Genomic DNA, 10,851 nt, shown 5'->3' with positions numbered 1-10,851 from the left:
TTGTATGAGGCTGCATAAACACAAGTCTGAGTGCCAATGCTATCTTTCTCCAGTACAATATTAAGACCTTCCTTCCTCTACAGGAGCTCCTATATTTCATTGACCCTGCCTGGAATGAGGGCTCTTCCCATGACTTTGACATGGCTCTTCTTATGAGGAATCATGAGGTCAGTGATAACTGATCACTACTTGTCTGGACTGTTAATTTTAAGTTTCCAATACCACAATGAGGTTTGTAAGCCTTTTGTTGGCATGCTGATATATTTATATACAGGCATCCAGAAACCTGAATAATACGCAAGCAACTTGTTTTTTCCCTTCCTTTAATTCAGAACCACCCTTAGTCTTTGAGGAGCATGGGAAGGACCTCATTCCAAAAATACCATGTGCCTCCTTGAAGTTCAATTAACTAATTAGAGTTAATTTAATTTCTTTCCTCGTCTTCCATGAGTTTCCTGTCTGATTCATCCAAGATTAAAGGTAAAGGTTCCTTGTGCTCATCTCCCTTTCAAAGCCGAAGAGCCAGCACTGTCCGAAGACGTCTTCGTGGTCATGTGGCTGGCATAACTCAACACCGAAGGCACATGGAACGCTGTTCCCTTCCCACCAAAGGTGGTCCCTATTTTTCTACTTGCATTTTTTACATGCTTTCGAACTGCTAAGTTGGCAGAAGCTGGGACAAGTAACATGAGCTCACCCCGTTATGCGGCACTAAGGATTCGAACTGCTGAACTGCTGACCTTCTGATCGACAAGCTCAGCGTCTTAGTCACTGAGCCAAAGCATCCCCATCCAAGATTGCAATTCAGCAAAACTTTCTCAGGGCTCAAGGGTTCTGGAGAACATATGCAGCCCTGAAAGCTTCTGGTTGGAGGCTCCAGCTTTAGATGTTGCATCTCTTGTGTCTTATTCAGCTGAAATATTAGACTGCATCAGCTTGATCACATTAGAAGAGACATTTTCCCTGCCTCTTTCTCAGCGCTTACCTGTAATAAGCCCAGCAAGCTGTGAAGCTGAGTGATACTCTGGAGAACCTGCTGTAGAAGGAAGAGAGAGGGAAGCAGAGAGAAAAACACTGTCAATAGCTAATTAACTTATTTGCTCCACTGGATCCCTGCCTTTTTATAGGAATCCAAATATAAGAATTTAGCCAACAGCAGGCAGCTGGGAGGATGGACAGTGGTGGAGGAACACCAGCCCTTAAATATTTACTATGTTCATTCCCATGACACTGGTTACTTGAGAGTAACCAGCAACCAGCAAATATTTCCCAAAAGCAAAATTCTGTGTATTCCTTCACATTCAGGAAAATAAATACTCAGGAAACGATGCATTGGGGAAAATGCAGCTTTCCCATTTGTCTGTTCTTGCAAATCTATACCTCTTATTTTGCATAGCTTGGTTTTTCAAGGCACAATATTGATTTTAGGTTGACGTATGGCTTTTGCGGGGGCATAAAGTTACATAAAAGCATAGTATTCCAAGGTAAGTTTATTTTATATAATCTAAATGTGTACATCTTGTGTGACTATATAGACTTTCTCTCAGTTCTGAATTTACTAATACAATGAGCTGTGGATATTTTATAATGCTTTTGTACTGTATTACTTTGAAATATATACACACACACACACACACACACACACAATTACATGTCGTGGACCATTTAATTTAAGGGGTTCTTCTTTTATATTATGTAATTATAATTGCACCTATCAATTATATATATTGGTGCCTTTCTGTACATATGTGTAATCTGTTTCATATTACTGACTTTTATTATCTACTGATCTTGGACTGTAATAAAGATTTCCATTCACTATATCATTTTTTGAACTCTTTTTTAAAAAGTCTATGTCTGTACTGCACTTAGTTATGAACGCATAATAAATAAAACTACTGATTCCATTATTTAAACAAAGTGATTTTTCATCAACCACTGGGCAACAAATGTTACTTTCTACTTAGCTTTGCATTAAACTTTCAGGGACAATTTCTGTGTTTCTTCAGAACTTCAAGGACTGAGGATATCATAAAACTTCAGAAGTTCACTTGTGTACTCAGTTCAGCATTATGTGGGTTTTCTCTTCTCCTACCCCATCACAGCAAAGACAACATGTACATTCTCCAACTGTCCCGAACTGGTGCTCTTTGGATGGGAGTACAACATCCATTATAATGGCATTGTGGTCCAACCAACTGGAAGTTACCCAGATGGACAATGCTGGTTTGGCCCAAAGCTTATCAAGAAGTAGACGAGGCACTAACCAAAGTAATTCTAATAATGAACAGAGCAAGAAAACTTATCAAAGGCCCGTCTTCTAAGGAGGCACATCAGGCGGGACCCAGAAGAAGGGCCTTCTCCGTGGTGGCTCCCTCCCTTTGGAATGTCCTCCCTCAGAAATTAGACTGCCTCCCACTCTTGACACTCTTCCGGAAGGCCCTGAAGATGTGGTTTTGCCAACCCAGAGTGGGATGAAGCCCATTAAATGGCTGATTTGAGTGTGTGTTGTCGTCAGGGGGTGGGGGTGGTTATTATTTTATTATTATTTTATTATTTTTATTTCTTCAGGAGCCATGGTGGCGCATTCTAACTCTGCTCACTGTTAGGAGTTCAATCCCTACCGGCTTAAGGTTGACTCAGCCTTCCATCCTTCCGAGGCCGGTAAAATGAGAACCCAGATTGTTGGGGAAAATACACTGATACTATAAACTGTAAACCGCTTAAAGAGGGCTGTAAAACATTGTGAAGATGTGCTCTATAAGTCGTAAGTGCTTTTGCTACTTTGTGTTTTTATTTTCTAAAAGCCGCCTAGAGTCACCATGAGTGAGTAGGAGGCTATATAAATTTTCATAAAAAATAAATAAAATAATAAATAAAATAAAATAAAATAAATAATAAAATAAAATAAAATAATAAAATAAAATACTACAGTGCAATGCAATGCAATGTGATGCGATGCAATGCAATGCAATGCAATGCAATGCAATGCAATGCAATGCAATAAAATAAAATAAAATAAAATAAAATAAAATAAAATAAAATCAAATCAAATCAAATCAAATCAAATCAAATCAAATCAAATCAAATCAAATCAAATCAAATCAAATCAAATCAAATCAAATCAAATTCCAGATTGCAAGACCAACAAAATTAAAGGAGGAGATATTTCATTAGGCATAAGAAAGGGGCTGATGTAAATGTTGTGCAAACAAAAGAAAAAGGGCAATTCTGAACACAAACACTTACCTCATTGTTTCTCTTCAGCACAAACATCAAGTTAGCTGTTCCTCCCTGAGAAGAGACCATAGATTCTCTCAGTGAGAAAAAGACGAAGGACAAGAGATCCAAATAAATAAAAAAATCAAACAACTTATGTTTGAAAGCTTGGCCTTCCCCTCCCAGCATCCCTGACCCAATTTTCTGAGCATATTCCATCAATGTATGTTTATGGTCAGAGATCAAAATTGTGCATAAAACATCAAAACACAATAACAAAAATATAAAATAAATGTGCCACTAATTTCCTTCTAATATGAAAACAGCCTACCAGAATTTAAGTTTCCTGACGGTAATCGTGAAGAAACTCTTGTTTTGCTACCTTTTTAGAGGTTTGTAAGGATTATATCAGCTAACACGAGAAATGAATTCTCTCCCGTAAAACAGCTGGAGGGATTTACAAGGAATGGGGATGCTAATTAAGAGTGGCATGAATGATACAGCTCAGCAGAAATTGTAGTGTTGGTTCAATGACATCCTCCTGCAGCTATCGATTTAATGCAAGGAGGAAAACACAACTGTTGTTCGGGTCACTACTTTTGCCATTGCGTTGACCTCTCACCTTCAACTACACAATCAAACCCAGAGATGCAGTGCAATGCATCCTGCAAAGGATAAAACAGCGGATCTGCTGGTCATCGCAGGAAGTGGGAAAAGTAAGCTATTAGGAAGGATGGCTCAATTATTGGTAGACCTTGCCGGATAGTTGATCAGTCTCTAGCCAAACATGGTGAGTGGATAAGTTCTACCGGTAGGTGCTGTTTGGTGAGGGTGGGATGGCTCAGTGGTTAAAGACACTGACACTGGTCAGCTGGAGAGCTGACAGCCGAGGTTTGAGACCTGAGCTCCATGCAATGGGGCGATCGCCCATTCTTGGGCAGCTCCTGTCCACCTAGCAGTTTGAAAGCATGCAAATGCGACTAGATAAATAGGTACCACATTGTTGGGAAGGTAATAGCGTTCTGTGTGCTGTTGGTGGATAGTCATGCTGGCCACATGACCACGGAAAGTGTCTTCAGACAATGCTGGCTCCCTTGGCCAAGAAATGGAGATGAGCACTGTGACCTAGACTCGGACACAACTGACCAGGAAATCTTTACCTTTATTGTTTAGTGTGGGTCTCCAACAGATAGATGCTATTTTAAGGGTTCCCCCAAGGGTTCATACTCCCTTACTAGCCAAAACTCTACAAGACGCAGGAGGCTGAACATGGAAAGCTGTTGAACTCTCAGCCATTCCGTACCTTCTTCAACACGCTATCAGACTCCGTCCTCCGAAGATCTTGTACTTCTTCTCCTTCATCCTTCTCGCCACCTAAAAAAAAGAAAAGAAAAACTTTTGAATAAGTTTTTTTTTGTGTGTGTGTAACCGAAAAACTGAAGATGGGAGGACATCCCACATCACACCAAACCATATAGGCCATAATTTGTACATAAAGGCTGGGTGCAGATACCAGGCTAAGCCAAAACAAACACAGCCTAAGGTTCTTCAAAGTAGTGAGCCTTGAGAGCGACTGTAACTACGGCAAAAGCGTTATTTCCCCGTTCAGGAAACTGACTGCAAAATAAAAGGGCAAATAGCAATAGCAATAGCACTTAGACTTATATACAGCTTCACAGTGCTTTACAGCCCTCTCTAAACGGTTTACTGAGTCAGCCTATTGCCCCCAATAATCTGGGTCCTCATTTTTATCCACCTCGGAAGGATGGAAGGCTGAGTCAACATTGAGCCTGGTGAGATTTAGAATAGAATAACAGAGTTGGAAGGGACCTTGGAGGTCTCCTAGCTTAGGCAGGAAACCCTACACCACTTCAGACAGATGGTTATCCAACATTTTCTTAAAAACTTCCAGTGTTGGAGCATTCACAACTTCTGCAGGCAAGTTGGCCCACCGATTAATTGTTCTCACTGTCAGGAAATTTCTCCTTAGTTCTAAGTTGCTTCTCTCCTTGATTAGTTTCCACCCATTGCTTCTTGTCCTGCCCTCAGGTGCTTTGAAGAATAGCTTGGCCAAGTGGTGAAATCCAATTTTTTTTACTACCGGTTCTGTGGGCATGGCTTGATGGGCGTGGCAGGGGAAGGATACTGCAAAATCCCCATTCGCTCCCCACTCCTGGGGGAAGGATATTGCAAAATCTCCATTCCCACTCCACTCTGGGGCCAGACAGAGGTAGTATTTGCCAGTTCTCCGAACTGCTCAAAATTTCCGCTACTGGTTCTCCAGAACCTGTCAGAACCGGCAAGATTTCACCCCTGGCTTGACCCCCTCTTCTTTGTGACAGCCCCTGAGATATTGGAAGACTGCTATCATGTCTCCCCTAGTCCTTCTTTTCATCAAACTAGACATACTCAGTTCCTGCAACCGTTCTTCATATGTTTTAGCCTCCCGTCCCTTAATCATCTTTGTTGCTCTTCTCTGCACTCTTTCTAGATTTGAACTGCCAAATTGCAGGCAGCCGGCAGTCAGTAGATGTAGCCTGCAGTACTGCATTCTAACCACTGCGGCTCAAAGCTTAATGCTTGGGGTGGAGGAAAAAAAGACTCACCTTTATAGACATTCATTAGGTGGCTGTCAAATCCTCCGAAGGTCTCTGCCCTCCTGGGGAGAGAGATGGGCCCCACACTCTCCTGATCAGAAGCCAGATTGGTCATCTGCTGCCCAAAAGCACTTCCGAGGCTTCTGCTCACCAAACCTTGCAGCTGCTCAACTGAAAGAAGACACAGCGCCCTCAGAAGGCCATCCATGTTCATCATTACAGACCCCTCACATCCTGGACATAAACTGTTTCAATTCCTACCCTCAAAACGACGCTATAGAGCACTGCACACCAGAACAACTAGACACAAGGACAGTTTTTTTCCCAAACTCATCACTCTGCTAAACAAATAATTCCCTCAATGCTGTCAAACTATTCACTAAGGCTGCACTACTATTAATCTTCTCATCCTTCCTATCACCCATCTCCTCCCACTTGTGACTGCATGACTGTAACTTTGTTGCTTGTATCTTTACAATTTATATTGATTGTTTGCTAGTATGATTTGATTGCTTCTTTGTACCCTATGACTATCACTAAGTGTTGTACCATATGATTCTTGACAAATGTATCTTTTCTTTTTATGTACACCGAGAGCTTATGCACCAAAGACAAATTCCTTGTGTGTCCAATCACACTTGGCCAATAAAGAATTCTATTCTATTCTATTCTATTCTATTCTATTCTATTCTATTCTATTCTATTCTATTCTATTCTATTCTATTCTATTCTACTCTACTCTACTCTACTCTACTCTACTCTACTCTACTCTACTCTACTCTACTCGCTGCCAACTTGCTTGTTTATTTATTTTAAAAATAAATACTTACAGGTAGTCCTCAGCTTACGACCATAACCGAGCCCAGAATTTATGTTGCTAAAAGCAAGACATTCGTTAAGCGAGTTGGCCCCCATTATGCAATCTTTCTTGCCATGGTTGGGAAGTGAATCACTGCAGCAGTTCAGTGAGGAACGTGGGTCATTAAGTGAATCCAGCTTTCCCTTTGACTTGGTTTTGTCAGATGGTCGCAAAAGGGGATCACGTGACCCTGGGACACTGCAACCGTCATAAATACATGCCAGTTGCCAAGCGTTTTCATTTTGATCATGTGACCACGGGGGTGCTGCAACATTTGTTAAGTGTGAAAAACAGTCCCTTTCTCCGGTGCCGTTGTAACTTTGAACGGTTACTAAATGAACTTTTGTAAATTGAGGACTACATGCATTTAATTTATTTTTATCTAAATATTCTCTAACTGTTCGTATTGCAACAACAACCCCAAGCAAGCAGTAAAAACCAGCCAAAGTCACCTTGTAGGGCGACATTTAAAAATATATATAATAAATAAAAATAATGCATGAATAAAAACAAGCAAACCCCCTTGGTCAGAATATATATCGGGGTGGAATGCTCCCGGTTCACAAGAACTGGTAGTAAAAATTTGTAGTAGTTTGGAGAATCGGTAATAACATTGGCTGGCCACGCCCCCAAACCGGTTGCCGCTTGCTTACCCCACCCACCTCATCAGAGGCTTTTTTTTTTTACTTTTAAAAGTAGTTTTTCAACAACCTCTTCGGCCAAAAAACTGCATGTAATTAAATGCATGTAGTCCTCAACTTACAACAGTTCATTTAGTGACCATTCAAAGTTACAACGGCACCAGAGAAAGGGACTGTTTTTCACACTTAACAAATATTGCAGCGGCTGATCGCGTGGCTCAGCTGGGATCCTCAGAGGCTTTTAAAAATATTTTTTCTACAACCTCTTCAGCCGAAGAGGTTGTAGGGAAAAAAATGCCTTTAAAAGCCTCTGGCGATCCCAGCTGAGTTGCCTGATCGTCAGAGGCTTCTAAAAGCTTTTTTTCTGCAACCTCTTAAGGTTGTAGAAAAAATGCTTTTAAAAGTTAAAAAAAAAAAAAAGTTGGCCACGCCCACCCACTCACATTACACCCCCACCAAGCCACGCCCACAAAATAAGCCATGCCCACAGAACTGGTAGTAAAAAAAATTAGAACCGAGCCCTGATATATATATTAAAAAAAAATCAAGCAAAACTCTGGAAAATTCTATTAAAAATTCATCGCATCCCGAATGATAATCTTGTTTTCAACTCTCGGTTTTCAGCCTGTTGCAGTTTTACTTCTTCGAAAACCAGCGATTTACTTTATCCAAGATATTCAGTTTAGACTCCTTCGTAAAACCAAGCAACAAACGTTGGGGGTGAGAGGCCAGCTTACCTTCACTGATCAGATTCTTCATTATGCTTTCTCCTTTCGGTGCTTCCTCTGTGTTTGCCCGGAACAGCATCCTGGCGCCAGACCCGAGTCCTTCTTCATGCCCACTGCAATCCGTCATATCTCTGAAAATCTTCTCTTTTTCCTCCAAGAGGGTGATTATTTGCTGATCTTTTTGCTGGAGCTGTTCTGTGAGAGGGGAAAAAGCGGAGAGAGGTCAGCTAGAATGCTATTACAGAGGATGGAAAGTTATTTAAAAGTTGGTGGGGTTTGCAATCGCTAATGCTGGAGCTCCATCTTGTGCTGAAACAGAGAATTGCTGGCGTTAGGAGACTAAAAATTCAGATTATGCCCATTTTTACCTTTCAGTTCCCTGGCCTTGGTGTCCAGCACCCTCTTCTCCTCTTCGGATTCACTAGGAATACCTTCATCTTCCTCTTTGTCCCTGTAGAAGAACCAGGCAGATTGAAAAAAAAAAACCATGCTGGAGAAGCATTCATCATTGTGTTATTTATATTGAACAATAGATGGAAGTGAAGAAACATGGAAAACTCTATTTCTTCTGCCATCTAGTGGACATCTAGATTCTTCTACCCTGTTTCCCCTAAAATAAGACCCAACCGGAAAATAAGCCCTAGTATGATTTTTCAGGATGCTCGTAATATAAGCCCTACCCCCAAAATAAGCCGCAGTTAAGACTGTCAGCCAGATGGATGCATTTAGTACTGTATACCCCCCAAAATAAGACCTAACCAGAAAATAAGCCCTAATGCGTCTTTTGGAGCAAAAATTAATATAAGACCTGGTCTTATTTTCGGGGAAACACGGTATATATTTAAACACATGGTAAAAACAGCAATCACACAGTTAATATCAGGATAGCTGAAGATGGCAAGGATAAAAAAAAAAGAAAAGATGACAGCTGTTGCAATTCTGCTCACGAGGAAAAGCTCTGAGTCCCCTGGGTAATACATGCAAATACAAGTAAAATGGTATGTAGGATTGCTCTCTCTCTCTCTCTCTCTTTCTCTGGGCAGAAGGCAAGGCCCATCAGAAGTTGAACACATACCTACAGCTGTGACTGTAGCCCCTCAGGCCAGTCTTATTGGCTTTCCTGGCATGCATTCAGAAACGGGGAAAAAAACACAACAACACGGGGTAGTCACCCATGTTGCAACTGACCGGTCTAAAGCTGCCGTGCTTCTTTGAAGCGTGCTTAGCAAGAAAGGAACCTCATGAAATTTCATGGGCTTTGTTTCAAGTCAACATAGCATGGTGTTGGACTGCTTTGACATCTACTCTATCTTGATTCTTGCGCACCAAATGCATTTAGTACCATATTTCCCCTGAAAATAAGACCTAACCAGAAAATAAGCCCTAATGCGTCTTTTGGAGCAAAAATTAATATAAGACCCGGTCTTATTTTCGGGAAAACACGGTAGTTCAGATGTCTGCAAAACAGCCTTCCCAAACAAAATACCCTCCATGCTAGGTGGAAAAGACGGGACACCTGGAAATCCAAGGGCATCAGACTGAGATGCCTTCTTCAATCTATTCTGTCTTCCACCAAGGATTCATTTGCTGGAAGCAAACCCAAACAATATCACTCATTCCAACAACACTTATTTAGCTTCTTACATAGTGTTGATAGTGTCTTGGATGATTTGAATCCAGCTGTTACGCTCCTCCTTTGAGCTGGCATGCACTTCCACCATCTCAGGGTCTTTTCCTCCCATGCTGATCAGGAACAAGCCCTTCTCCTCATGGGCAACTTCACGGACAATCAGCTTCTTTAATGAGATCACGGTGGATTTTTGATCCTTTTTTTGTGAGTTGAGGAAAAGAAGTAGATGTGTTAGGTTGATTTGGGGCAACTGGGATCTCTACACATACAACCACCCCTACAACATGATCATTCCTGTTTCACAATGATTCTGGAGCAATGGTAAAGAGACCACCTAAAGTGGACTCCTAATTTAACTTGTCCTATCAATGACATCAACAAATTATATCTGTAAGTTTATAATATTTTAGATTTTGTATTTCATATTTCGTATTTTTATCTCTAGGGTTTTATTGAAATGTAATGTGAATGTGCCATATAAATAATAATAATAATAATAATAATAATAATAATAATAATAATAATAATAATAATGACATCAGGAAATATCACGACCTGGCCATCGAAACTATGCGATTATGGATGAAACATGTAACCGTGATACCCATTGTCATTGGGGCACTTGGTACCATGTCCAAGAATTTTATAAAACACATCAAGAAATTGCAGCTTCCTGCAATAACACCAGCAGAACTGCAAAAAAATGCGCTACTCGGAACATCATACATTTTAAGAAGATACTTGGTTGATACCTAGGATGCTGACAGCAACCCGTATCAACCATTAGCACCAGTCAACGGTATTTGTGACACATTTTTAAATGATCAGTTGACTGAGTTTCATGTTTAATGAATAAAGTAAATGATAATAATGACATTAACAGAAACTTAAGAAGAGTCTTTTACAGCCTGTTCCTCCAGATGAAAAGCCCATTTAATTGTGTTTGTTCACTAAGTCTGCATTACTATTATTATTAACCTTCTCATTGTTCCTATCACCCATCTCCTCCCACTCATGACTGTATGATTGTAGTTGCTCTATCCTTAAGACTTATACTGATTGTTTCCTAGTATGATTTGATTGCTTATTTGTACCCTATGACTATCATTAAGTGTTGTACCTTATGATTCTTGACGAATGTATCTTGTCTTTTTATGTACACTGAGAGCATATGCAC

The 10,851-nt window shown here is 40.6% G+C and overlaps 1 protein-coding gene across 23 annotated transcripts in view; it reads right to left on the bottom strand.

The window, feature by feature from the left end:
• AKAP13 (A-kinase anchoring protein 13) overlaps positions 1-10,851 on the bottom strand; it is a 278,974-nt gene that overhangs the window by 11,392 nt on the left and 256,731 nt on the right. For 19 of the 23 annotated variants that reach the window (XM_034424688.2, XM_087878344.1, XM_034424686.3 and 16 more), the window contains 7 exons: positions 9,689-9,870; positions 8,413-8,495; positions 8,054-8,239; positions 5,826-5,987; positions 4,523-4,593; positions 3,250-3,294; positions 986-1,036 (listed from right to left, as the gene is read on the bottom strand). In XM_034424688.2, the coding sequence (XP_034280579.2) occupies positions 986-1,036; positions 3,250-3,294; positions 4,523-4,593; positions 5,826-5,987; positions 8,054-8,239; positions 8,413-8,495; positions 9,689-9,870 (780 nt within the window). The remainder of the gene's footprint in view (positions 1-985; positions 1,037-3,249; positions 3,295-4,522; positions 4,594-5,825; positions 5,988-8,053; positions 8,240-8,412; positions 8,496-9,688; positions 9,871-10,851) is intronic. The other 4 variants (XM_087878338.1, XM_087878331.1, XM_087878336.1 and 1 more) reach the window with 1 other exon arrangement.

Source organism: Pantherophis guttatus, chromosome 13 (genome assembly GCF_059756535.1).
Source record: "Pantherophis guttatus breed Tessera chromosome 13, ASM5975653v1, whole genome shotgun sequence".
Lineage (NCBI taxonomy): Eukaryota > Metazoa > Chordata > Lepidosauria > Squamata > Colubridae > Pantherophis > Pantherophis guttatus.
The sequence above is the reverse complement of the archived record's forward strand: the minus strand, read 5'-3'. Positions and strand labels throughout refer to the sequence as shown.